General features: G+C 53.5%; 2 protein-coding genes across 2 annotated transcripts; both read right to left on the reverse strand.

Annotated features, from left to right (window-relative positions):
* Positions 1-252: 252 nt before the first annotated feature.
* PHLDB3 (pleckstrin homology like domain family B member 3) lies at positions 253-15033 on the reverse strand. Its single transcript, XM_016219482.2, has 15 exons — positions 14803-15033; positions 13846-14028; positions 13614-13751; positions 11379-11507; positions 10997-11161; positions 10143-10253; positions 9940-10023; positions 9472-9582; positions 6881-6980; positions 6648-6738; positions 6476-6563; positions 5170-5226; positions 1964-2183; positions 1168-1253; positions 253-395 (listed from the first exon to the last, which is right to left on the reverse strand). Exons 1-15 carry the CDS (start codon positions 15031-15033, stop codon positions 261-263), a joined length of 1929 nt encoding a protein of 642 aa, XP_016074968.2. The 3' UTR covers positions 253-260.
* Positions 15034-17654: 2621 nt separating this feature from the next.
* On the reverse strand, positions 17655-26349 carry ETHE1 (ETHE1 persulfide dioxygenase). Its single transcript, XM_087827244.1, has 7 exons — positions 26257-26349; positions 25785-25929; positions 25542-25690; positions 19849-19978; positions 18534-18623; positions 18024-18140; positions 17655-17854 (listed from the first exon to the last, which is right to left on the reverse strand). Exons 1-7 carry the CDS (start codon positions 26335-26337, stop codon positions 17802-17804), a joined length of 765 nt encoding a protein of 254 aa, XP_087683370.1. The 5' UTR covers positions 26338-26349; the 3' UTR covers positions 17655-17801.
* Positions 26350-27963: the final 1614 nt, after the last annotated feature.

The raw sequence follows: 27963 nt of genomic DNA on the forward strand, positions 1-27963 counted from the left end.
TTCTTCCGTGTTTAATTCGGTATCACAGGAGCACCAATAAATAGTTCCTTCCCGCCCCCCCAGTCTTCCTCCTGCCCGGGACAAGGCCCGGGGGCTGGCTTCCCGTCGGGGGAAGGCACCTGCAGCCCAGACGGCGCGGCGGCTCGGGCCAGCGGAGCGCGGCACCCGCGGCTGCTCCCGCCGCGTTCCAAAGGGGCGGGCCCGGGATTCCGGAAGTGGGCGGGGCCTCGCCGGGCCGCCCCCTGCGCGGGTGGGGCCGCTCACGGCACGTGGTTCTCATCAGCCGCTGTCACCACGACGTCCATCCAAATGCGCATGGCCTCGGGGCTGGGCGCCACCATGTAGAAAAGGCGTTCGTAGGTTTTCACGCAGAAGGTCAGGCGAGGGTTGGGGCTCTGGGGTAAGGGGAGGTTAAAAGGACACACCTGTTGGAATCGCAGCCTTGCTCCCTATACAGGCTGTGTGGCCTTGGACAAGTTACTCTCTGAACCTGTTTCCCCACCTGCCTTCCTAAATAATACTGCCAGCCTCGCTGGGTTATGAGGATTACATGAATTAACACAAGAAGGGGCTTAGAACTTGGGGAGAGAGGCATCTGAAATGGGTTGAATGTGCTCATTTTGCAGGAGAGAAAACTAAGGCTGGCAAAAGGAAGTCACTTCCCTGATGTCCCAACCGGTTGCTTTCCACAGCTATTTCTAAACACTGTACAGGCTGCCAACATTTAAATTTCTGGCACTGCACTGTTATAAAAGTTTGAATTCCCCGAATCCTCTAGGGAAAAAAAATATGTGACATGGGGCCCATTCCCATTTGGCAACTTCGGGCAGAAGCTGGAACCATTCACTGTCTTCTCTAGATGCTCCCAGGCTGCCCCAGCCCTCACCCTGCCCTCTTCATTCCTCATCCATTCATCTCTAGCTTCGCATCAGAGTTCGCCAAAGTTATGCTCTAAATCTTTTGCTCCAAGAAAAGCAACAGTGGCTGAGAGCCAGAGACTGCACTATTAATTTTTGGCCCCTGCAGTGAATGACCCGTTGATCCCTTGTACTGGGTGGAGTACCCTGACAGTGGGGGCTGTGGGTGGCCTTTCCCAGGAACTAGCTAAGTAAGGTTTGACTGCAGGGGCTCAGACCAAGACAGGGCAGCACCAAGCAGGGACTTCACCTTGAAGGCACAGCGTAGGTGGTCGTAGTAGACTTCCTCGATGGCCTGGAAGTAGATGACGCCTTTGAGCTTGGACTCCTCCTTATCTGATGGGGGGGCGGGGGGAGAAACAGAGCCAGTGAGAGGGGCATGTGTGTGGGGGGGTGGATGTGTTGGGCAGGGTGGGGGTCACTGGGCCCAAGTCCTGAGATTGGGGTTGGGGTGAGGAAAACAGTGACATTCTGAAGGTCCCTAAGGTATACTGTGGTTGGGAGGGGAATGAATGTAGATGCTAAATGGGAAACTGGCGTGGAGTCTGGACAAGACTGGAGAATGGGGCTGGGGCCCCAGGTCCTTGAATGCCTTGGTCCCAGACAAGGGGACTCAAGGAGAGGCCAGATTCATTGATTCCCCTTGAGAAAAATTGAGAGGGGCCTCCTGGGTGATGCAGGTGGGGAAGGGCACTGAAAATGTGGGTTCTGACTCCTCCTGGGTATCTTAGGAAAATGAGGTCTGGGGAGCCAGAATTGTACCGAGGCAGGCTTTCTATAGGAGTGGGTGTAGATCTGGACTCCTGGGTCCTGGGGGAAGGGGGAGCTGGGAGCCCAGACTCCTGAGTTGTAGTGGGTCAGGAAGGAGTAGGGGAGCAGACTCCTGGACCCTGGGGGAAGCCGGGAGCAGGGGCCGACTCCTGAGTCCTGGGGATCGAGACCCATGGGTCTAAGAGAGAAGGAGTCGGGGCCGGGACTCCTAGGTGTCTGGGGGGAGGCCTTGGGAGTAGGCTCCCCCGGGCCTGGGGGCCCACAGCCGGGTTTACCCGCGTAGTAGGCCAGGCGGCGGGCCTGGCGGTCAAAGCAGAACCACCGCTTCCTCCAGGTCTTGATGCGGCCGCCCATCTTCACCAGGGGCCCGCGGCAGCAGCTCCCGGACACCTGGACATGTGGGCAGCTTTCGGGGTTGTGGCCCCAGCGGTCCAGGTGCTGCCGGAGATCCAAGACCCGTGGGCCAGGAGGGCGGGGCGGGAGCGTGGGCGGGGCCTGGGAGAGGAGAGAAGGGGGCAGCTGACCGCATGGGGTCCGCAGGGGGCCTGAAGCGTGGCGCCCACAGGGTAGCTGGTCACGCAGCTCACATGCAAGGCATGTTACAGCCTTTAAACGGTAATATTAACAATGACGCGCCCTGGCCGGGTAGCTCAGTTGGTTAGAACGTGGTCTCCATAAGCCAAGGTTGCTGCTTCCATCCTGGGTCAGGGCACATACAAAAATCAACCAATGAACGCTTAAATAAGTGGAACAACAAATCGATGTTTCTCTCTCTCTCTCCCCCCTCTCTAAAATCAATTATATATATATATATATATATATATATATATATATATATATATTTTTTTTTTTTTTTTTTTTTTTTTTTTTTCAATGATGATCATGATGCTGAACCTGACAGCTACACTGACTATGAAACTGCATGAGCTTTTCCAGCATCAGCTCCTTGACTCCCCACTGCCACCCTGGGCACAAGGCTACTAGGAGCCCCATATTACAGATGAGCAAACAGGTACGAAGAGATGAACTAATCCCCCCAAAGTCACCTAGAGCTTAGGCGGCATAGCTGGAACTGGAGCCCAGGGCTTCATGGCCTAAGAGTTCACCCTGAAACACCAAAGGCATGTCGGAGAGATGAGGCAGCCCTAGGTCAGGTTCCCCAGAGTGGGACCCTAATATACCGCCTCTATAAAACAGGGACCAAACAGTAAGTGATCAATAGATGAGAGCACCGTTTCTGTTGCTGCTGTTGTTTCGACAAAATTAGTGACTATTAAGTGTGCTAAGCACTTTATAGGTATAATTTCTCGGCCCACTCAAACTCTCTGGGAGGGTAAGTACACTATTACCCCTGTTTGTTTGCTTGTTTGTTTGTTAGATAGAGAGGAAGAGGAACAGTGACTTGCTGCTCCACTTACTGATGCGTCATTGGTTGGCTCTTGTATGTGCCCTGACCGGGATTGAACCCATAACCTTGGTGCATCAGGACGATGCTCTAACCAACTGAGACGCTCAGCCTGGGCTATTATCCTGATTTTAAAGGTATGGAAACCAAGACTCAGAGAGGCTGTCACTAGGCCCAAGTCACACAGCCAGAGACGACCAACCCGGTGCTTCTACTCCTAGGCACAAACCCAGAGACACACTGGTTAATAAACGCTGCTGCTACGAGGCAGGGCGCTTCATTCTTAATGGGCTGGAGCTTGTGCCTCACGCCGGGAAGCTCTGCCAGCCCCCGGCTCTATTTCACTCCCTGGCTCCTATCAGCACCTGGTATGCTCCTTATTTTTGCTTGTCCCCCGCCTCCCCCCCCAATAAACAGCAGCTTCCCAAGTGCAGGGGTTGTCATCTTGGTCCCTGCTGCCACCCAGGGCCCACAGCGCAGTAGGCACCCCATAAATATAGACTGAGATGTATAAGGAAGCGGCAGTGGTTAGGAAAACAAGCAGCAGCTTGGGAACAGTGCGCTCGTCACAGGGAAAAATGAATTCGCGAAAGATGGCTTGACCAGGGTTTGTGGAAGTGTAAGAAGATTCAAAGGCTTTTTCACAACAGAAAACACCTTCACCTCCAGAGGTGCGGCAGGAGGAGGGCTCAAGGGTGACCTTCACATTCCCCACACGGTCACATTCTTTATAACAGAAACGTATTCGTGCTTTTAGGGGAGGTAAAAATAACATTTTAATAAGGAGCCTGTTAGCGAAATCCAGAATGTGGGAAACTCTACAAGATAAAAGGGCTCAATCTTTTTCCATGAAAAAATGGCATTAAAAAAAAAGTGGGACCCAGCCGGGTGTGGGTCAGCGGTTGAGCATCGACCTAGGATCCAGGAGATCATGGTTCGATTCCCGGGCAGGGCACATGCCCGGGTTGTGGGCTCGATCCCCAGTCAGGGGCGTGCAGGAGGCAGCCGATCGTTGATGACTCTCATCATTGATGTTTCAACTCTCTCCTTCTCCCTTCCTCTCTCTGAAATCAATAAAAATATCGTTTTTTTAAAAAAAGTGGGCCCTGGCCAGGTGGCTCAGTTGGTTGGAGCGTTGCCCAGTACACCGAAAGGTTGCGGGTTCAGTTCTAGGTCAGAGCACATGCCTAAATTGCAGGGTCGATCCTGGTCAGGGTAGTGCAGGAGGCTACCGATCAATGTTTCTCTCTCTCCCCCTTCCTCTCTCTCTAAAATCAATAAAAACATATCCTCCAGAGAGTATAAAAAAAAAGTGGGGAGGGAGGACTTTTAATCTCAGAGATTTGAGGCATTCAAAAAAATGCATTGCCTGTGCTTTGTTTGGACCTAGAGTTAAATAACCAACTATAAAGAGACAATTAGGGGAACGTGACTATGGGCCAGGTATCAGGATGTTACAGAATTATTAATAGTCTTGATAAGGTATGACAGTGGAATTTTTATGTTAAAAAATGCTCATCTATTAGAGATACACAGTGAGGAATGGATGAAATGATACACCTGGGATTTGCTTTAAAATATTCCACTGCAGCGTGTGAAGTAGGTGTGGGACCAGCAATCAAAGTTGGCAGCTGAAACAAGACTCAATACTGGTAACCACTGAACCTGGGTGGGGGGCACATCGGGGTATATTCTCTCTACCTTTGCATATGCTTGAGTAGTTCTCTAATAAAAAGTGTTTTAAAATAATAAAAAATAAACAACCAAAACAAAATTTTAAATAATTTTTAAAAGCCACAGGGTATAGTTGCCCTCATTTGGCAGTAACTGCTGACACTGTCACCCACTTACAGAAGAGGAAACTGAGGCACAAAGAAGTGGAGCATGTTACTTAAGGACATGCTCTGGGTATGGACAACCACAATGGGAATGGAAGCTACGTCTTTTTAGTTCCCCTTCCCTTGCCAAGCCCAGGACACTTTTCTGTGCCATTGGAGAGGAAAGAGTGGGATAAGAAAGGGCAGAGGCCAGGGTGACAGGAGCAGGAGAGAGGTGTGGTGAGGGCAGGAGACTGACCATGATGGCAGGAACAGCGGGGCCCGAGGGCACTTCTGCGGTCCTTCTTGTTCCTTCCTGTGGGTTCAGGACGCAGTCAGTGAGGACACCAACCAGTAAGATCTGGGAGAAATGTGCTGGACCCCTGGGTCTGAGGGAGGAGGGGCTGGGGGCCTGGACTCCTGGGTCTGAGGGAGGAGGGGCTGGGGCCTGGACCCCTGGGTCTGAGGGAGGAGGCTGGGGGCCTGGACTCCTGGGTCTGAGGGAGGAGGGGCTGGGGCCTGGACTCCTGGGTCTGAGGGAGGAGGGGCTCGGGCCTGGACTCCTGGGTCTGAGGGAGGAGGGGCTGGGGTCCTGGACTCCTGGGTCTGAGGGAGGAGGGGCTGGGGCCTGGACCCCTGGGTCTGAGGGAGGAGGGGCTGGGGGCCTGGACTCCTGGGTCTGAGGGAGGAGGGGCTGGGGCCTGGACTCCTGGGTCTGAGGGAGGAGGGGCTGGGGGCCTGGACTCCTGGGTCTGAGGGAGGAGGGGCTGGGGGCCTGGACTCCTGGGTCTGAGGGAGGAGGGGCTGGGGGCCTGGACTCCTGGGTCTGAGGGAGGAGGGGCTGGGGCCTGGACTCCTGGGTCTGAGGGAGGAGGGGCTGGGGCCTGGACTCCTGGGTCTGAGGGAGGAGGGGCTGGGGACCTGGACCCCTGGGTCTGAGGGAGGAGGCTGGGGGCCTGGACTCCTGGGTCTGAGGGAGTGGCTGGGGGCCTGGACTCCTGGGTCTGAGGGAGGAGGGGCTGGGGCCTGGACTCCTGGGTCTGAGGGAGGAGGGGCTGGGGACCTGGACCCCTGGGTCTGAGGGAGGAGGCTGGGGGCCTGGACTCCTGGGTCTGAGGGAGTGGCTGGGGGCCTGGACTCCTGGGTCTGAGGGAGTGGCTGGGGGCCTGGACTCCTGGGTCTGAGGGAGGAGGGGCTGGGGGCTGAGACTCCTGGGTCTGAAGGAGGAGGGGCTGGGGGCCTGGACTCCTGGGTCTGAGGGAGTGGCTGGGGGCCTGGACTCCTGGGTCTGAGGGAGGAGGGGCTGGGGGCTGAGACTCCTGGGTCTGAAGGAGGAGGGGCTGGGGGCCTGGACTCCTGGGTCTGAGGGAGTGGCTGGGGGCCTGGACTCCTGGGTCTGAGGGAGGAGGGGCTGGGGGCTGAGACTCCTGGGTCTGAAGGAGGAGGGGCTGGGGGCCTGGACTCCTGGGTCTGAGGGAGGAGGGGCTGGGGCCTGGACTCCTGGGTCTGGGGGAAGAGGTGGGGCTGAATCTCCTGACCCTAAGCAGGAGGGTCTGGGGTCTCACCCTGGCCTTGAGCAGCCGCTCCCGCTCAGCCACAGCCTGCTGCAGGAGCCGCTCCATGCGGGCAATGTCTGGGTAGAGCGCCCCACAGCTAGGAGGGGGGAACAGAGACCAGGGCAGGTTACAGTGGCCCTGCCTCTTCCCCCATCTTCCCACCTTCTCCCTGATGCCTCACCTATTCCCAGAGCCACAATTCAGCAGCTGATAGAGTGAGTGCCTCCCAGAGTCTCCTGCTGCTGGTGGGAGGGCTGAGGTCTCCAGGGGTCCTGGGGGAGAGGATGTAGGGCTAGGAGGCTGGGATTGTCCCTTGTCCAAAACCCTCCACTTCTGCCCCAACAGGCATCCAAGCCCTCGAAGGGTGGTGGTGAGGGAGGAGGGTGTGTGGGGATGGAGGGGGGCAGTCCTCACCAGGACAATGGAGGGACAGAGGTCGGGGGGATCCCCTCTGGCTCAGCCTCTCTCCCCTCTTCCGGGACAGGCTTCCATTCCTTTGGAGGCCGATGGAGCCCTGAAAACACACAAGATGCTCGATTTCAAATGGAAGTCAGACGACTGACTGACAAGTAAAACCACCATCTAATTGGCACAGATCAAAAGCTACTCCAAACACGATGCCGAGTGAGAGCTGCGAGTCACAGGGGACCACGCGGCGGAAAGTGCAGAGCGGGCCAGTCCACAGACAGGAAGTGGGTTGGCAGCTGCCAGGGGCTGGGGGGGACAGCTGGGCGGCGATGGCCAAGGGTGCTGGGGGGGGGGGGGAGACAGCTGGGCCGCGATGGCCGAAGGGCGCTGGGTTTCTTTGGAGGTTACGGACAAGCTCTGAGTTGTGGTGATGGCTGCACAGCTCCGTGAATATACGAAAGCCACTGAATTGTACTCTTTAACTGGGTGGCTTGTAGGGTGTGTGAGTTATATTTTGATAAAACTATCGGGGGGGTTCTATTGGAACAACCTTTATGGAGGTCAATTTGGCTCTTTTTTTTTTTTTTTTTATGACAAATGCATACGTCTTGGAGCCCCAGTCCCACTTGTAGGACTATATCCTGTGGATATACTCATACGTACGCAAAATGAGCTGAGTTCAAGGTTTTCCCCTCAGAAGCCTGGAGACCACCACAGTGCCCACAGAAAGGGCAGGGATCTCCCCCACTGTGGGAAATTCTGCAGCACATCCAGTAAAAGGAGGAGGTGCTCTTTATATCCAGAGAGAAAATAATCTCCAAGATAAAAGCCAGTCCAGAGCAGGGTGGAGATACTGTAACTACGCATACAGAGGGCGAGAGCATATGCACGACAGAATGCGGAAACAAAGTATCTCCAAGGAGACCCAAGAAACGGGTCACCGGGCCGCCCCCAGCAGATGATCTGAACGGAGGGAAATAACGGAGGAGCCTTTTCTCTGAGTATCTTCCCATGCCCTTTGAACTTTGAACAAGGGGAATATTAGCTTTAAAAAAATAAATAAACATGACAATTAAATACAACCTAGCCCTGCCCGTGTGGCTCGGTTGGTTGGAGGTCATCCCAGTGCACCAAAAAAGGTTGTGGGTTCGACCCCCGAGAGGCAACTGATCGATGCTGCTCTCTCCCATTGATGTTTCTTTCTCTCAAGACCTCTCTCTCCCTCTCCCTTCCTCTCTCTAAAATCAATAATCTTTTCCTTGGGTGAAGATTAAAAGAGGATCACCCCCCAACTGGAAGACCAGAGTCAGCCTCCTGGGTATTGACCCAAGGCCCAAGGATAAGAGTTGGCCAGGGAACACTGAGGGGAACAGTGTTCCAGGTGGAAGAATCGGCAAGTGCAAAGGTCCTGAGAGAGAAACAAGCATAAAGTATTAGTTGGTCGGTGCTCCCGCAGCTGAGCAGAGCACTGGGGAGAGTGGGGAGAGGAGGGCAGGGGCCAGGTCAGGCAGGGGCCAGGTCAGGCAGGGGCTGGTAGGCCATAGTGAGGCCTGGGGGGGCACTGAAGGGTTCTGATGGGGGAAGACTAAAGTAGGAGGGCTGTTGTGTGGGCAACAGATTGTTGGGAGACAAAAAATAAGATGGAAACATCAGTGAGGAAGCCAGCATAGGGTCACAAAACCCAGAAGTGGGTAGGAGAAGGGTATTCATAATTATAACACTACTGCTAATTGTCACTGTAATCAGAGTACCTGCAGCCCGCATCCACTGAGCATCTACTATGTGCCAGGCGCCATGCTAAGCCTTTAACCATTAACCGGAAGGTGCTCTTATTCCCATTTTGCAGTGAACAAACTGAGGCACAGAGACATGTCTAAGTTCAGCCAGCTGGGAAGTGGCAGGACAAGTATCCGCACCCAAACAGAGGCCCTAGTTTCCTAAAAGGCACAGGCCGTGGAAACAGACAGACTGGTTCAGATCTGGCTCTGCCACTCACCGGGGTGACTGCGGCAGGCCATTTCTCTTTTCAGGCTAGACTCCCTTCTGTAAAGTGGGCGACAACCCATTGCCCTGCCTTGGCTGATGCGAGTATTAAGCAAGTGACCTCACACAAAGCACACAGAAGAGTGCCTGGCCAGGCCCCCAGGTGACACCCAGGCGCAAGGCGGGGATGAGATCCTATCAGCAGGAACAGGGTGCACCTGGCCTTAGAAGCTCCGTGTCCACAGGAGCCAATAACTCAGGAAACAACTCCACAGGAATGGACACAGCTTCCCCCTAAGTATTTATAGATATGCAACTTATTTTATAAAGGTCATATTTACGCTCTGAGTCGGTTGCCTGGCAACCCAGCCGATACTCTTTCTTATCAATATGCCCTGTTCAGATGCTTTTAAAGTTTACTCCTGGGTGCACATGTTCCCATTTCTCCAGGGGTGGGGCGGGGTGTTAGGCAGAAGGAAAAAATAAATAAAGCTTGAGCCTGATAAAACTAAAAATACCCCTTGATCAACTTTCCCTGTCCCCCACAGCAGAGAAAGCCACAGCAGGAGTTCTGGAGACGAAGTGGCCAGTGGGGGAAGAGGGGATGGAGGCACCTGCAGGGAGCTGTGAACGGAGAAGAGGCAGGAAGAGGAGGAGGCGGCAGTGTGCGCGGTGGGGTCCTGGAGCACCAGCAACTGGCGGTCTGTCTTCTGTGTGAACAGGAGCTGTGGGAGAGGGTGAGGGTTAACAGGAGCTGGAGGGATCTCCGAGAACCCACCAGTTCCAGGATGCTCCTGCCAATGTCTCCAGTGCCAGCCCATTTCTCGGATGGAAAAAACAAAGGCCCAAAGTCACAAGAGGGCTGGGATGTGGTCTTACTGTCCAGTCTCCCAGCATGAGTGAGGACTGTGGGCAGAGACTGCCTGTTCCCCGAGGAGGAGCTGGGGGCCCAAACTCCTGGGTCCCAAGGGTGAAAGGGATTAGAGGCTGAGAATCCTGGGTCCCAAGGGAAGAGGGGTCTAAGGGCCTGGACTCCTGAGTCTGAGGGAGGAGGGACTGACAGGTGCAAGAAACCCCCATACCTTAGTGAGGGCCTGGTTGGGCTCAGAGAGGTCTCCGCCAGAGCTTCCCTGAAGGCAATTAAGCTCAAGCAGTCTGCTCCGTTCCTAGGGGGAGGCAAGGCATCACAGGCTGCCACACCTGAGTCGGAATGGGCCGTCCCAGCAGCGGGGAGGCGATGGGATGCCCAGGGGAAAGTAGGATGGTAGCACTGGGGGCCACCTACTTGTGTCAGGGCCTGAAGGGCCTCTTCCTTCTTCCGGCTCAGCCCTCGGCTCTCAGCTGCCATCTGCTCCCCCAGCGACTTCAGCTGCTCCTCCAACACCTGGATCCGGCGCTGCAGGGCACCCCCAGTGCCCTCATTACTCAGCATACCCAGCTGGCTCCCACAGAACTCCACCCCATGACAGAGACCCTGGGACCTGGGTGCCTGGGAGGGGCTGGCGGAACTTGAAGTTAAGCTCCCTGGTGCCTTCTTCCTTTTGGGGGGGTGCAGAAGAGGAGATGGAGGATTTGATATTCAAACAGACCCAGAGACCCAGAGAGAGAGAGAGAGAGAAAAGGGACAGACAGAAACAAACCAGAATATGTACAGAAAAGAACTTAGATCCCAAGAGATGCAGATGCGGAGAAAGAAGACAAGGCAGAAACAGCCCAGAGATGGACAGAAGCTGTGTGAGTCAGAGGAAGGGGCTGGTGGGAGCCTCTTTTTGAACTCGGGTTTGACAGACAGAGATAGAGTGTGGTGGTGAAGACCCAGTAGACTCAAATCCCAGCTTTATCCTTTACAAACTAAGTGACTTTGGAAAAGATTACATGATACCCTGACCTTCAGTTTCTTCATTTATAAAATATGGAAAAATAAGATTTGCCTCCAAGGATTGTTGTAAGGATTCGATGACTAAATACCCATGAAATGTTACTGTGTGCCTGGAGCACAGTAAGTGCTCAGTAAATGTCAGCTATTGTCGTTACTATTATGAAGAACATGACACAGGCAGGAAACAGAGAAAGGGCCAGACATGGAGTGGAAAAGACAGAGGGCAACGTGAGGCAGGCAGGTTAGTCAGCCCAGCTCACCCTGTGCTGTGCCACGCTGGCCTGAAGCTCCTGGACCTTGGGGTCCAGCACCCAAGCTCCAGGGCTGTCCCGATGATCCTCCTCTTCCCGCCGGCTCTCTCGCTCCAGTTGCTGGAACTCCAGGTCCTCGTAGGCACGCTGGGCCACATCCAGCTGTTCCCTAATCTGTGGGCAGAAATGCAAAAGGGCTGGAAGCCTGGACCCCTAGGGCTCAGGAGAGTGGGGGGCTGGGCCAGGACTCCTGGTCAATGAAGAAGGAGGCGCTTGAGTCCTGGGGGTTAGGGGACTCTGGGGAGGAGGGGACTGAAGGCCTGTATTTCTGGGTCTTGAAGTGAGAGGACCCTGAACACCAGGTCCCTGAGAGGGTCCACAGGGCACTAACCTCCTGCATGCCCTGCAGAAGCCGCTCATGCTGGTCCTCTGGCTGTGAGTCGAGCTGTCCCTGGGCCTCCCGTAGTCTCCGACGAAGACGCTCCACTCGATCCCTCTCCTGGCTCAGCCGCCTCTGCTCCTGAAAGAAAAGCCAGGCTTTTAGCCTTCCCCTGAGCACAAGGGATGGACACAGAGGCCAGCAAGGGCCAGGCTGGCTGGACCTCAGATCCCTCCCTGCCTGGGCATGGCTCCATGAGGGCAGGGACCCTATGTGTCTGGTTCACTCTTGTACTGGCCTACCCAGAGTAGGCATCATATAAACAGTTATTCAAGAAATGAATGAATACAAAACATATCCATGCTGGGTGACTGATACTGGGACCCAGAGGGAGGTCAGACCTAGTCCCTGGGCTCCAGGTGGGGACACAGCCAGTTACAACCTGGGATAATCAGGACAATGAAATGCAGGGACTGTTGGAAACCAGAGGGGGGAGCAATTCCTACTGGGGTAATCCAAGGTTTTCTGAATGTAAGGATTTTAAGGTCTCAAAAATCTGAGCGCATTTAGAACTAGGGAGATAGAGGGGCTGGAAGGGCATTTTGGGCAGAGGGAACAGCATGTTGCAAATAGTTGAGAAGTATGGGGAGTTTAGGGGAAAACTTTTGTTGGGGAGGAAGAAGGCATTGAGGGAAGAGACAGTGAGCACAGTGGGAGACAACAGCGGAAAGGCGGGCATAGCTCGTGTCGGGTTTGGCCAACCAGGCTGAGGAGCCCTTCTCCTGGGGCAATGGGGAGCCACGGAAGGACTGAAAGGATGGAGTAGAATCTAGGCATGGAACCATCCCTCTGGGATGATATGAGGGGCTGGCACCAGCTCCTTCATGAGTCCTCCAAGCAATGAAGATGAGACCTATACTGGGCCTGGGCAGTAGGAGAAGGGCCCAGACTAGAGAGAGGATCAGGGAACAGAAAGGACAGGACACGCTGATTGATAGGCTTGGGTGTGAAAGATAGGGAGGTGTGCAGAGCAAGGTCCAGGACTCGCCTGGTGACCGGAGGGAGGGTGAGATAGGGACAGTGCAGAAAAGGGAGTTGCTGAGGTCAGCTTTGGTTACAGTGACTGAGAAGGGCCCAGACTCCAGGGTCTGAGGGAGGAGGGGCTGGGGGCCTGGACTCCTGAATCCTGGGGCAGGAAGGTGCATCCAGGAAGCAGTATCTTAAGAAGCGGGACACAGAGGTCTACATTATAGGACGGAAATCAGGGCTAGGAGAAATATGGGCTTTTTGAGGATGAATGAGGACCCTGGACCCAGCTGGAGGAAATTACAACATACAAGATAAAGGCAAAGAGAAAACCTGAATTACGAAATTACCATGTTCTAAACTATGATGTTAACTGATCCAAGCAATGACCACCAATGGATGGAGGTTAAAGCCTTTAGTTAAACCATTATTAGGAAGGGATCAGAGTGACCTCACTGAGGTCCGGACACCCAGAAATGATGTCCCCTGACACAGCACGCAGGAGGCACTAAGCACGTGTGAACCTGATCCGGCCTGTACTCCTAACCCACCACCTGCTGCAGGAAGAGGAACATGGCAAAGGACACAGGACACATCCTGGCCATGGGACAGAAGACTTGGTTTCTCCAGCAAAGAGTGTGGAAAACAGTCGTGGATAGAGACTATTAGAAGTGAAACAACACACACATGGCATTTCAACCCTTTTGAGGCCCTGATTCAAACAGCCAAGTGGCATTTTTGAGACAATCTGGAAACATGAAAACTGGAAATAAAACAATATTAAGAACTTATTAATTCTTAAGGTATGATGATGATGATATGGTGATAATGTTTTTGAAAAGGAGTTCTTATTTAAAAAGTAATAGGATGCCTGGGATGGGCTTCCAAACCCGGGGCTAGGGAAGCAAAGGAGCGGAAGTTAACCCCTGCTGAAGCTAGTGAGCGCGCCACGTGGCGGCAATCTGACTCTCCTGTTTTTGTTGGTTAGACATCTTTCACATTATGACATTAAAAGAGCAGAGAGAGAGGGGGGCAAAGGAAGAAACCCGAGAGTCAGGAAGGCAGGAGAAAAATGAGAAGCATCTGTCCACCGCCGCCTCCCAGCGCAGCCCAAGTATCACCACTTGGGGAACAGCGGTAACCCTGGTCCCAGGAGCCCCACCAGGGTATTCCTCTGACAAGGAAGGAGCCTGATGATGAAGACCAGCAGGACAAACAGACCTGTTCCCGCTGCTCCCGGCCGCCCTGCTCCGAGTCCACCTGCTGCTGCAGCAGCTCCCGCAGCTGCTCCTCCTCCCGCCGGACGGCCACTCGCTCCCCGGCCAGCTCGCCCCGCAGCAGGGCCACCTCCACCTCCATCTGCGGAGAGAAGGCGGGGGCTGGGGCCGCGGAGGCCTGGGGAAAGGGGGCGCTGGAGGCCTGGAGCCGGATCCCGCGGGGTCTGCAGCCTCACCTCGATCCTCAGCTCCTTCCTCTGGCGCTGTAGCTCCTTCACCCGCTGCTCCATCAGGGCCACTCGGGTCAGGGCCTCCAGCTGCTGCCCTCGGAGCCGCTGCGCTGCCCCTCGCACCCCTTCCTTGGACGGGGTGGGTGTGGGGGGCGTGGCTGGGATCTGCGCGGGAGGCGGGGCCTCCCCCTGGGACAGGAGAGGGCGCGGTCTAGCGGAGAGGCCTCCCCCCTGCAGTCCCTAAATCGGTCTCATACCCCCTCTGGGGGTCTTAACCGGCCCAACTCAACCGCCAGGCTTTTACTCAAGGGAGGGTGCAGGTCCGGGGAACACCCGGCCCCAGGAGGAGGTCGGGGGGCTCGCAGTCCCGGGAGGGGGGCTGAGCCAAGTTGCTTCTCTCTGACCAGGTCCTGCTCTCTGGGTGTCACGCCTCGTGGGCCCTGGGTCTCCGCTCGCTGCCCCCGGGTGTCTGAGTCTTCTCCCCACCCCCCAGCCCCCGTTTCTCTGGGCTCATCTCTCCCGGCGGTGCCCGTCTTTGTCTCGGAATTGCCAGGTCTCTCTTCCTCGGAGCGCCTCCCTCTCTCGGGGTGTCTCTGTCTCTGTCTCTCTCTCTGCTTCTCTGAGCGTCTCTGCCCTGTTTCTGGGCGTCTGTCTCTAGACCCGTCTCTCCGAGTCTCTGTCTCCGGGCCACTCTCTCTCTCTGGTCCTCCCGTGTCTCTGCCTGTGTCGGGTCTTGGCCTCGGTCTCCCCGCCCCTGGGTCTCTGTCCGTCTGGTCTCTGTACCTGTCTCCAGGTGTCTCTGTCTCTCACTCGGTCTGCGTCTCTCCGGCTCTGTGTCCGGGTCTTTGTCTCTCGGGGGCCCCCTCATCTCTGGCGCTCTCTCCCTGCCTGCAGGTGGCGGCCTGTCTGGTGCGCCCACACCTGCGCCCCTCGTCCCCGCACCTGCCCCCGCCCCGCGCTCACCGCGTCGCGGCTGCTCTCGGTGCTGCTCCCCTCTCCCACTTCTTCCTCTTCTTCCGCCTGCTGCTCGGCTCCCCGGCCGCTCGGCAGCTCCGCCGGGACCTCGGGAGCCTCCTGCTGGCGGGGGTCCCTCGGGCGCTCCTGGGGCTGGGAGGTCCCTTGGGGTTGAATCTTCGCGTCGCATTCTGGGACCCGCGGCGGCGACCCTTCCTCGGGGCTGCAGGGCGTCCCCATGGCGGTGGCGCGCTCCCGCGGGGGGCGGGGCCCGGCGTTCCGGGGGCGGGGCCTCCGGCGTGGGGGCGGGGCCCGGGCCCGCGCGCTCAGCGCAGCGGCTCCCTGGAGGCTCCGCCTGGAGTTCAAAGAATGGGGCCGAGCGTCCCCCGAGCGTCCTGCAGGTTTAGGAGGCGGGATTCCGTGGCTCCAAGGGCGCCACGCCCCCGGAGGCCAGACCGAAATTTGAGTCCGGGGTCCTAGCCTAGCACGCCCCCTATGGGTTCATCCCATCTGTCCAGGTGCGGCGCCTGGTACCCTCCCAGCAGCCCCCCACGATCCCTGGGCCACCTCACAGCGACCCCATCTCCTCCCTTGGGGGCTCCCGGTCCCTGCTCTCCGGAGCCTGGCTCCGACCCCCGTGGAGGGAGCGGCGCCCATGCCACCTCATCCAGGGGCTCAGGAGTCGCGGCTCCGAGTCTCCCTCTCTCTAGACAAACCAGGAGCCTGAGTCCTCAGCTCCTCCCGGGAGCAAGATTCCGGAGCTCCAGCCTCCTCCGCCCCCGCAGACCCAGGAGGCCAAGTCCCCCGGCCCCCGCTGCCCCGCTGCCCCGCTGCCCCGACCCCCTCACCCGCTCAGGATTCGGCGCGCTCCCCTCTGCACTAAGGGCGCTGTGGTTTCTGCCTCCGAAACAGGTGGCCGGGGAAGAGGGAGGAGAGAGGCTGCTCTGCCCCCTCCCCAGCAGCCCGGAAGTGGAGGGGGGGCCCCAACAGGTCCAACAGCTCCCGAGGGAGGAGGGAGCGACCAGCTTGCCCCGCCCGCGGTCCCAGCATCCGGGCATCCCTGCCCCATCGGCTCCACCCTTGGAAAACCCAGCATCGCCCCCCCCCCACTCTGCCTCCAGCGCCCCCATCCCTTGGAGGGCCAGGGGTCTTGGTCACATAGGTATAAACGCCTCTCTAATGCCCAGATCTTGGGAATCCTGAAAAGAAGGGAATGCAGATAGGTGCCTCTCCCCTCTAATGAGCCCTTTAGAAGGGCCCCGACCGGTTTGGGGAGCTGGGCAAGGGGAGGGGGTGCCCTGAGCTGAGTCAGAGACCCGCCCAGAGACCAGGGGAAGCGTGCCCCCCCCCCCACACACACATACACACTTTGCTCTGGGGTGGAGGAGAGAGGTGAAAGGTGTGTCAGCCAGACCCTTTCCTCTCTGGGCAAAAACAGGAAAATAACTGGTGTGAGAGAGTATTGTTGGATGTCAGGAGCTGTGCTAAAACGTTATACATGTTGATTTAGTTCCACCCTTACAGCAGCCTAGCGAGGAAGGGATGTCTATCTCCACTTTATAGCTGGGGAAACTGAGGCTGAGAGGGACAAGTATGCCCAAAGTCTATACATGTTGTTAATGTCAGCGCCAGATATGTTCTCTGGAAAGTCTGTGTTCTTAACCATTAGGCATACATACTGTCACCCCAGCCAGGAAGCGTCTGGCAGACCATCCCAAATGACAGCGACAACAATAGCTAACACTCATCCTCATTTCCCGACTCTAGGCTGCACCTATGATGGAAACTACTCTGGAGGCCATGGAGGTGGGTGTTGTGGCTATGGCATGTAGGGCGTGGCTTTCGTGGTACCTGAAGGCCTGGGAGAAATCAATGAGTATGGTTAGCATGGGCATTGATATGGCTGCTGTCACCCATTGTGCTGACAAAAGCTCTGTGGTTTCTGCTGAAAACCTTGACCACTTAAAACAATTCCCCAGAGATTCAGCAGCTCAATGTCAAATGATAAGAAATCCTCTTCTTTTCACCCATAGTTTATAACGGATGATCACCTCTCCATTGCTGAGGAACCCTCCGCTGCTTATCACTGTGAACACAGGGGTCAGCCTGTGTCCATCACACAGATTGGATTTCCTGGGCATCTTAAACAACTGAGCACTTGAATTGCAAATGTCAACTTCTCATTGTGGTTCCTCTTGTCAAAATTCTTTTTAAGTCTAATATCAACTAATTCTCCTATATTCCATATCGTACAATGCTAACATTTTCACTTTTTCAATTAAAAAAATCTTAATCTTCCTATTAAAAAATAGTGGTTAGGAGATCAAGGTTCGATTCCTGGTCAAGGCACATGCCTGGATTTTGGGCTTGATCCCCAGCACGGGGCATGCAGGAGGCATCCCATCAATGACTCATCATTGATGTTTCTATCTCTCTTTCCCTCTCCCTTCCTCTCTTTGAAATCAATAAAAACATATTTTAAATAAATAAATAAATAAATAAATAAATAAATAATAGTGGTTAACACTGATAGGAAGCCTGCCATGCAGGCAGTTTACCAAGTACCTCACACATATGGATTCATTTTACAGATGAGAAAATCAAGGCCTGGAGAAGAGAATTTATCCTTGGGCTCACAGGGGGAAATGGCTCAAATTCAACATATTGTCCAAATCCAAGGAGCTGAGAAGCCAGGCCCCAGATACTATTTGCTTCTGCTCTTGTGGGTTAGAAAATCTCCTCCTCTGGGCTCTCTTCACCCTGACCTGCTCTCTAGCCTCTCCAGGGACCAGAACTAACCCCCAGGCACCTTGGCCCAGAAGCCCAACTGATTTGCCCAAAAGACAGACAGAAGTCAGAACCAGAGAGAAAAAATATTTTTTAATTTTTTATTTAAGAAGCTTGAGGGCCGTTGAGGGAGGGGAAGAGGAGACAGCCTCCAGTGCTGGCACCTCTCCTCACGCGCCTAGTGCATTTTTAATGGATTTGAGCACCTGACAGAGATAACATCAGGAAGGGGGGGTCTGGATCCCACAGCGCATGTTAGCTGGAACAGCCAAGTCTGAAAGGAAGAAACCACGGTTGAAACCAAGGGGCCCAGCACGCACCCTCCCCCCCAAGCTTGAATGGGACCCAGAAACCCTAAGGTCCATGTTCTTTGGGAAACCGGAGGTCTGGCCCTGAGCCCCCTCCTCCCGCAGACCCAGGAGTCCATGTTCCCAGCCGCTCACCTATCTGCTGAGGTTTGGGCAAGTTCAGGTTGTCCATGACCTTGACAAACTCCTCACAGCTGAGGGTGAGCCGAGGGTTCAAAGTCCGTTCCTCCTCCACAGTGGACACAGTGAGCCCTAGTGGCCAAGAGGGGGAGGAGCGTTCATCCTTCGGTGCTTCTGGCCTCTCAGGACTACATTTCCCAGGAGGCTTTGGGGTGCCTCTCAGGCCTGGGACTAACAGGCTTTCCCCAGAATGTTCCTGAAATTGCTCTCTCCTCTACGGGCAATATGGGAAATGTAGTTTATCACAGTTCCCCCCCGAGCTCTATAAATAGGTCCTAGGAAAACCCATGCCCTCCGGAATTCTAGATCCACACTCAGTGCGTGTGAGCACGTGATCCGTTTTTAGCCCAAGGAATTTCTGGGAATTGTAGTCCCATGCCCCGTGAGGACTACAGCAGTTTGGCGCTCCCAGACAAATAGCAGTAAATTCTGTAGGTCCCACACCTCCTCCAGGAAAGCCCTCACCATAGTAATCATGAGCAGGGTAGATCAGACAGTCCCCTGGAAGTGTGAAGATCTTTTCGTGGACCGAGTGGTACAAGGTCTTAGCACAGCCTGGGGAGGGAAAGCTCAGAGGTCAGTGGATCAAGAAGACAAAAAGAGGCCCCTTAACCCCTTCCCTTAAGAAAAGGGTGGGAGGTAGATAAAACTTCTCCCTCGTTTCCTGCCAGCACCCCTTTATCTAGGGAGAGAAGGAGAGGGGAGGGCATTCCAGACAGGTGGAACAGCATGTACAAAGAATTGGGGAACGGTGAAAATTTCAGCATGGCTGCAAATAAGGTTGGGATAAGGCACCAAAGCACCGAGGAACTGGCCCTCGCTCTGGAGATGCCAAGAAAGGGCCTGGCCAGGGAGGGTGGGCTAGAAGGTAAGAAACTGAAGGCATGAGGAGAATGGTGCCATGGGTCCAACAAGAAGCGCTGAGTCCTCAGCTGGGGCAGCGCCAAACCTCTCTAGAATGTTCGTCCACCTTTCACCTCAGCCTAAATCCTGAATCGGACTCCACATGCTCCTTATGAGGTTTTAAAATATGTGCGCAAACTCTTTGGCATTCTCTAAAGTGTGACCCTAAATCCCTTTACCTTGATTTAATGGTCTGGATAAGGGACTTGCATATAATAAATAAGATATTGCAGAAATGACAGGATTTAACTTAGGAGACTAGGTCATTAAAAAAATTGGGGGCTCCCCTCCCCCATCATTCCCTTGGGGAGAACCCAGCTGCCATGTCGTGATGACACTTAAACAGCCCCACCAAGAGGTCCACGAGGGAGGAACTGAGGCCTCCTGCCCACAGCCCGGCCGGCTTGCCAGCCATGCCAATGACCCTCCGTGGAAGCAGATCCTCCAGCCCCAGGCAAGCCTTCAGATGACTGCAGTCCAGGCCCACAGCTTGACTGCAACCTTATGAGAGACCCTGAGCCAAAACCACCCAGCTAAGCTGCTCCCAGAGTCCAAACTCTCAGAAACTGTGTGAGATAATAAATGTTAACCGTTGTTTTAAGCCACGCAGTTCTGGGGTAATTTCTTTCACAGTAATAGATAATTAACACTGAGCCTAACTGTCTCCTAACAGCTAAACCCCTCAATCTAACTGCTCTCTCATCAGCTAACCCTTGACTCTAACTCTCCTCACTACTCCAGCAGCTAAACATCTTGAGTTTAACCCTGACCCCCTAAAAGTTTGACACTCATTCATTCATTCTTGCAACTCAGACTTAAAACCCTGGCACACACAGAACTATACTAAGATCTCGGATTGAGGAAAGGGGTCAGTGACCTTGCTGGAAGTCCGTCCGCCCACACCCTCGGATGAGCAGGGCATCTCCAGTGAAGGCCATGCTGTGATCATTCAGAACGAAGGTGACACAGCCTGGGGTATGGCCAGGGCTGGCCCGGGTCTCCAAGGCCTGGCAGGGAGGGAAAATACAGACAGTCACCAAGAAGCCAGTGGTTCTGCACTCAGGGTGAAACTGACCCCAGGAGCTGCCACCCCACCCCAGGGTCACATCTAGATAACTTATTTTGTAAAAAGTTAAGTTAGACTCCCAGGTTCAAACCTCACACCAGCCTAAACTCCAAATGAATTAAAGGCAAGGAAATAAAATTGTAAAACTGTGATGGCCACAAAAGTACAAATGAATATATGACCCCGGGTTAGGGAAGGACATTCAAATGTGATCCCTAAAGTTGTAAATCATTACAGAAAAGATTGATGGCTTGTCTTTAAAAACATCATAAACAAAATTTAAAGGGAACAAATAAGTTGGGGAATACGTTGGTAACGCATATACCACATGGTGGTCAGTACACTTCATAGACAAGCAGATCTTGCAGATCAATAAGAAAAAGATAAGCATACTAATATAAAGGATACTAACCAGTCATTAAAAATCATCGTTAAAATAAAATGTAATGATGATATACACAAATATTTAATGACACAAAAAGATGTTTAACATCCAGTAAATGCAAAAAGCAAGTTATGAAACCACTGTACAGTGTCATCTTTTTAAGAATGTATTCATTAACTCTAAATATCTTTAAAAAATATATATATCTATTGACTTCAGAGAGAGGAAAGGAGAGGGGGAGAGAGAGATAGAAACATCAATGATAAGAGTCATTGATCAGCTGCCCCCTGCACGCCCCCCACTGGGGATGGAGCCCACAACCCAGGCATGTCCCCTGACCGGGAATCGAACCCCGATCTCCTGGAGCCTAGGTTGATGCTCAACCGCTGCGCCACAAAGTCATTTCTGATACCGGCATTAAGAACCCCCAGACGCAGAAATGCCGGCCCACGGAGTCCTCATTATTTAAATCCCCACACTGAATTCAGGGAAGCAACTGACAGAAAAAATTATTACCCTAGTGATCTAAGTTCTGACACTACCTGCATCAGCTAAACCCCACTCTTAAAGGGATTAGAGCAAGCCCGCAGCTCACTCACCTTGCAGTTCCCGCGACCCACACTGCCCCCTGGTGGCAAGTAAGCTCTCGGCTTCTTTTCCCTTTGATCCCCAAGTGTCCTGTTTGCTCCGTTTTTCAAAAGTATTTGACCTTGGTATAACCATGCATCTTTTTCCTATGCTCTCTCAACTCAAAAACCCAAATATCATTTTCCATTGTAGCTAAATGTTATTTCATTGATTTTTTTTTTTTTTTTTTTTTTTTTTTAGAGAAAGAGAAAAAAAGAATCAATGTGAGAGAGATACATGGATCAGTGCCTCTCTTACATGCCTGGACCGGGGATCGAACCCATAACCTAGGTATGTGCCGTGATCAGGAATCATACCCATGACCTTCTGTGCACAGAACCAACTGAGCCACACCAGCTGGGGCTAAACCTTCTTTCTTTTGTGGAAATAAGATGAAGTGATGGATGGATAGAGGTGTAGGCTGTAAAAATTTTTTCAACTTGTCTCTATGCTTGAAATTTTTCATAAAATATTGAGGGGATAAAAAACTTGTTCTACAATTCAAATATTTAATTCCAAGTAGGAGGAAGCACAGACATCCTTATGTGGGCCACATGATGATCATCAGATTCCCTGTCTGCCCCAAGCGATTAAATCAGAATCTCGAGCCCAGCCGGGTGTGGCTCAGCAGCTGAGGGTCGGCCTAGGATCCAGGAGATGATGGTTCGATTCCCGGTCAGAGCACATGTCGGGGGTGTGCAGGGGGCAGCCAATCAATGACTGTCTCATCATTCACGTTTCTATCTCTCTCTCCCTCTCCCTTTCTCTCTCTGAAATCAATAAAGATATATTTTTTAAAAAATCAGAATCTTGAAAGTGGGAACTGGGAAATCAGTGTCTTGAGCAGCACTCCTCCCAATCAACACATTTAACAAGAAAGACTAACTTTCTGAATCAACCACCCCTCACAGGTCTCAAAATCTTCAAGTCTCAATGACTGATTAGAACAGAAAATTCATTCTACAAGGAAACCATCCAAATCTGGCCCGCTATGAGTGTAAAATGTACAATCAATTAAAAAAACTGTTGGGCAGTTTCTACTAAAGTCAAGCATACATCAGTTCTGTGACCCAGCAAGTCCACTCCTTGGAATTAAGGGTAATTTCAACCATGAGATTTATTAAAGGATCTTCAAAGCAGCACTATTCATAACAGCCCCAAACTGCTATCAGCCATCAAAAGAAGAAGGGATAGATTGTCATAAATTCATGCCATGAAAAGCTCTACACTGGGGTTGATAAACAATGGCCGATGACTACACTGGGCCTGCCACCTGCTTTTGTAAGGTATGAAAGCTTGGAATGGTTGTTACACTTTTTCATGGTTGGAAAAAAAAAAAAAATCAAAGTAACAATGACTATTTCGTGACACATGAAAATTATTGAAATTAAATTTTCAGTTAGCCATAAATAAAGTTTTCTTGGAGCACAGCCATGCTTATTCATTTATGAATCATCTTTGGCTGCTTTCACACCACCAGGAGAATTGAGTAGCTACAACAGAGACCATATGACCTACAAACTGAAAATATTTACTATCTGGTCCTTTATGGAAAAAGTTTACCAACACCTGCTATATAGCAAGAGAAGGAAAGAATTACAACCACATGCAACATTGTGTACAGTGGAAAAAGCCAGGCATGAAAGAGTATACACTGTATGATTCCTGGATACGGTCCAGAACAAGCAGCACTAATCTAAGACCAAGACAGAAGGGTGACTCCTGGGCAGGGTGTCAGTGGCTAGAAAGAGGAGGAAGGAAGCCTTCTGCGTGCTGGGCATGTTTTGCACCTGCATCTGGGTGGTGGATACTCAAGTATAAACATGTAAAAATGCACCAAGCTGCAATTGTACAATATGTGCACTTTGTACTATATTATAAGTATGTCGCAATTCAATTCTAAAAAGTGGCATGCAGAAAATAAGGGAGAGGAAAAAAAATATGCCCATCTCCAAAAGCTTCTAAAGAACTCAGGTGAAAACCAAACAAAATGCTGAATATTCATAACGATAGATAATAACAGGTGTTGGCAAGGAAATGGAGGAACTGGAACCCTCATCCACTGCTGGTGGGCACGAAAAATGGTGCAGTCACTTTGGATAACAGTCTGGCATTTCCTCAAACTGTTAAATATAGAGTTATCGTATGACCTAGCAATTCCATCGTAGGTGTTCACCCAAAGAAAGTGAAAACACACGTCCACACAAAAACTTGTACATGAATATTCATAGCAGCATTATTCAAAACAGCCCAAAATGGAAACAACTCAAATGTCTATCGATTAGTGAATGGATATATAAAATGTGGTATATCCATACAATGGAACATTATTTAGCAATAAAAAGAAATAAGCCCTCACAGGTGTAGCTCAGTTGGTTGGAGTGTCATTCTGTGCATGGAAAGGCTGGGGGTTCAATCCCGGGTCTGAGTATGTATGGAAGGCAACCAATTAATTTTCTCTCTCACATCAATGTTTCTCTCTCTCTCTTCTCCTCTCTCTAAAATCAATAAGCATATTCTCCAGTGAGGATTTAAAAAAAAGAAAAGAAATGAAACACTGATATATGCTATGATATGTTTTTTGTGTTTTTTTTAATTCTCACCCAAAGATATGCTTTAATTGATTTTTAGAGAGAAAGGAAGGGGGGGGGGGGTAGAGACACATCGATCGGTTGCCTCCTGTACAAGCCCCTACCTGGGATCAAACTCAAAACCTGGGTATGCGCCTTGACCGGGAGTCCAACCCTTGACCTTTCGGTGCACAAAAAGATGCTCAACCAACTGAACCACCTGGCTAGAGCTATGCTACAATATGAATGAACCTTAAAAACGTTATGATCAGTGACAGAAGCCAGTCACAAAAGGCCACATATTGTAGGATTCAATTTCTAGAAAATGTCCAGAATAGGCAAATCTATAGACAGAAAGTAGAACAGTGGTTGCCTAAGGCCGTAGGAATGAAATGGGGAGGGGCTCCGGTGACAGCTAAAGGGTGTAGGGTTACTTTCTGGAGTGATGAAAATATTCAAAAATTAACTGTGGTGATGGTTGCACAACTCTGTGATTATACTGCCATTGAATTGTACACTTTAATGGGTGGATTCAATGGCTTATGAATTAAGTCAATAAAGCTGTTTAAAAAGGCAAACACTAAAGCTAAATCTACCTGGCTGAACCCTTCAACGTTCATTCATTGAACACGTCACTCATTCAGTTTAACAACGGGCTCGTCGTGACACAAAATCTGGCCATTTCTAACTCTTTTCTCAACCCAAGAAATGCACTTTAGCACCTGACTACTGTGTGCAGTTTATGTCAATGTGCAATGCATTTTGTTTACCTGCTCTCAGAAAAGAGCTTGAAATAAAGAGCTTGAATAAAAGAGCTTGTAACCACTGTAGCTAAATCCTCTGATCCCACACACAGCCCTTATTTCTGCTTAATGGTCTGACTCAAACTATCCCCATTTAGCAAAATCCTCTAACCTGGAGGCCGAGTCCTCACTCTGTCACCTGACATTCTGTCCCCAATGTCAGCCAAACTCTCTATATCTTGAGCAACTCTGATCAGAAAAAAAGCCCTGCCAGTTCTCTCTCTGAGGGCAGCTCCCCCCAGCACACTCCCCACCTCTCCACATTGCCCGGGGTTTTGAAATCCTGGCCAGAAACCTGCTGATTATGCCCGTGGCAAAGAAAGGAAAGCCAGGTGGAAACCTTCAGATCATTCTGGTGTGAGGCAATAGCAGGGCTGGGGCCAGGGTGAGGCAAGACAAGTAGACTGCAGTGCTGGGGGCTACCTTTTAAGGAGGCAAGCTCATCAGAAGATGCTGCTGACCTTTTCTTTTTATTTTATTAATTTGAGAGAGAGAGAGAGGGAGGGAGAGAGAGAGGGAGAGAGGGAGGGAGAGAGAGAGAAACATCGATGTGTTGTTCCACTTATTTATGCATTCACTGGTTGATTCTTGTACGTGCCCCGACTGGAGATCGAACCCCAAACCTTGATGTATGGGGGGGACACTCTAACCAACTGAGCTACCCGGCCGGGGCCGGAAGGTGCTGACCTTGCGAGTGAGCACCTCCTTAAGTGCTGCGCCCTAGGCCTTCACAGGCCTCACCCCAGCCCTGACCCCGAGCGGTGGGTGCTGCTTCCTCCAACAGTGGCTCTCAGGAGGGGCTGGTCTGTCCCTCAGCCCTGGTCCTGGCATTCCAGCCCCACCAGCTTCTACAGAGATGCCAGGCCAGGGCGCTGCCTGCTCTGGGTGCTGTTAACTTAAGGGGCTTGGCCCGGGGCGCGCCTCCCCAGGGCCTCCCGCGCCGGCGCCCCGCCTGGGTCCGCGGCGCCTTCCGCCCAGAGGCAGACACTGCGAGTCGGGACCCCGGCCTCAGGCCTCCCCGAGGCCAGGACTGAGGAGCCCAGGCCCCCAGCCCCTCTCTGCCCGTGCGCCCGAGCAGGCCAGGCCACCACCCTCTGCAGGGCCCCGCCTGCAACTCACGAAGCGCCCGAAGCGGAGGGACTGTCCGTCCTCTATGTGCAGGTCCGCCTGCGCCCCGCTGAGGCGGGAGATGACCGACTGGCAGCCAGGGAGCAGCGCCCGGAGCAGCCCCGAGCCCGTGACGTGGTCGGCGTGGCAGTGGGTGTTCACTGCGAGACAGAGGAGCCCAGGTCCAGGCGGGCGCGGGGACCGCGGCCCCGGCCCACCCGCCTCCCGCGGTCCAGGCGTCCGGCCCCCACTGACCCGCATACAGCAGCCGCAGCCCCAGCTCCTTCACCAGCTTGGCGTCCCGAGCCGCGGTCTCCAGAACCGGGTCGATCAGGACGGCCTCTCGGGACTCTCGGTCGCCCAGGAGGTACGTGTAGGTGCAGCTCTTGGGCTCGAACATCTGGGGACGGGGTGCGGGGGGGCGCGGGGGCAGGTGAGCGCGCAGAGCCCGACGCCCGCTCACCGGGGACGCGGAAGTCCCGGCCTCCGCTCGACCCCTGCCTCGGGTGCAGAAGCAGAAGCCCCGGCCCCTCCCTTCCCCCCGAGTCAGGAGTGAGGCCCCAGCGACTTCATCAGAACCCAGGAGCCCCCACGTTCCTGTAAGTCCCCAGGAACCCAGCCCCGAGCCCGGGGCGGGGGGGCTCCGCACCCCTCCGGGTTTCAAGGACCCAGGACCTCCGCCCCGCCCCGCCGGGCCCGGGAGCCCGCCCTCCGCGCCGGCGCCCACCTGGCGCAGGAGGACCCGGCCGGCAGCCCGGCTCTGCTGGCTCAGCTGCCGCCCCGCGACCCTCAGCGCGGTCCCCGCCATCGCGCGCGCGCCCGGAGGGGACTGAGCCCGGGCAGCGCCCTCTGAGCCGGTGCGCCCAGCTGACCCACACGCGCGGGCGCCGGGCCCGCCTTACCCTAGCCGCGGGCGCCGGCGCGGGGCGGGGCCCGCCTTAAAGAGGCCGCGGGCGCGGGGCGGGGCGGGGCCCGCGGGGGCCCCGGGTTCCGGGCGAGCGGAAACCGGGCGGGGCCCCGCGGAGCTGGGCGGCGGGCGGTGAGGGGACGCCCGAGAGCCAGATAACAGGGGGGACGAGAGAAACCGGGAGGCGCTCAGAGGGCGAGGGAGAGACCCTGCGAGGGGCCCCAACGAGCTCACAGCCCCGGGGCCGTTTCATGGGAAAAGCCTAAGAGGGTGGCTGGGTCCTCACTGTTAGGAAAAAAAATTAAAATGTTTGGTTCCAGGTCACTTGTACTGCTCCGTGGGTGCGTGGCTCCCAGAACAACACTGGATCCCATGAAAGGGTTTTTTTGTTCGTATGTTTTTTATTGATTGGTTTTAGAGAGGGAGGGAAGGAAGGGGGGGGAGATTTGTTGTTCACTTATTGAGGCATCATTGGTTGATTCTTGTATGTGCCCTGACCGGGGATTGAACCGCAGACCTTGGCGTATCAAGATGAGGCTCCCACCAACTGACCTACCTGGCCAGAGCAAACTTTGTTTAATTTAAATTTAATGTAAATGCCATTTTTAAGAAAAAAAAAAATTCTCTAACGCCCTGGGTTTGGGGAGACAGTCAGTGCTCCCTCCGCAGTCCTCTCTCCTTAGCCACAGCAAGTCGTGTATTCCGGGTGCTCCTGGTTAGGGGGGAGAGAGACTCAGAGCCTCTGTAAGACAAGGGAGATGCTCAGGGGCTCGAGGGAGACCTGGAGAAACTTTCTGAGATACATGGAGAGATATGGAGTTGAAATGGTATGTCCATCAAAGAGATGGTCACAAAGATACACTTAGAGATACACAAAGATACACAACCTTCTACAAGATTGCGACAGGTGGGAAAAGATGTTGGGACATCAGAGCAGGGAGAAATGTGCAGAAAGAGAGAATCTCTCTGATCTGGGAGACATCCAGACAGGAGAGAATCAGGCAGAAAGAAAAGCTCAGTCAGGGAGAGAACTTGGCTCATTTATTCCTCACGATGAGGTCTCCTACATGCCTGGCCCAAGCTGGGTAAAGCTGGGGACCCAGAGGTGAGTCCCCAGTCTGGTTGGGGAGAGAGGTGCAGACATCAAGGCTAAAACAAGGGGAGATGCAGGGACTTCCAGGAGCTCAGGGGAGGGAGGAGCTAGGAGAATGGGGACCCTCAGACACTCTTTACTGTGATGAGCCCCCAGATAAGACCTCCTCGCCCCTGGGGCGCCCATCCCTGATGTTTTAGCAGAACTGCTAGACCGTTAACCTGTACCTTGAAGGTGTGCACAACCTTTGGGCTCTTCGTAGGGGCAGCTGTGAGATGTTCTAAGAGTTAGAAACTTCAGCATTGTCCTTCCTAGCTCTGCGACCTTGGGCTCAAAACTCACCTTCTAGGCTTCAGTTTTCTCATTGGTAAAATGGGGTTGAAAATAGTTCCCCCCTCATTGTGAAGATTCAGTGAGTTCACACATGTAAAGAG

Source organism: Miniopterus natalensis, chromosome 18 (genome assembly GCF_054644295.1).
Source record: "Miniopterus natalensis isolate mMinNat1 chromosome 18, mMinNat1.hap1, whole genome shotgun sequence".
Taxonomy (NCBI): Eukaryota; Metazoa; Chordata; class Mammalia; order Chiroptera; family Miniopteridae; genus Miniopterus; species Miniopterus natalensis.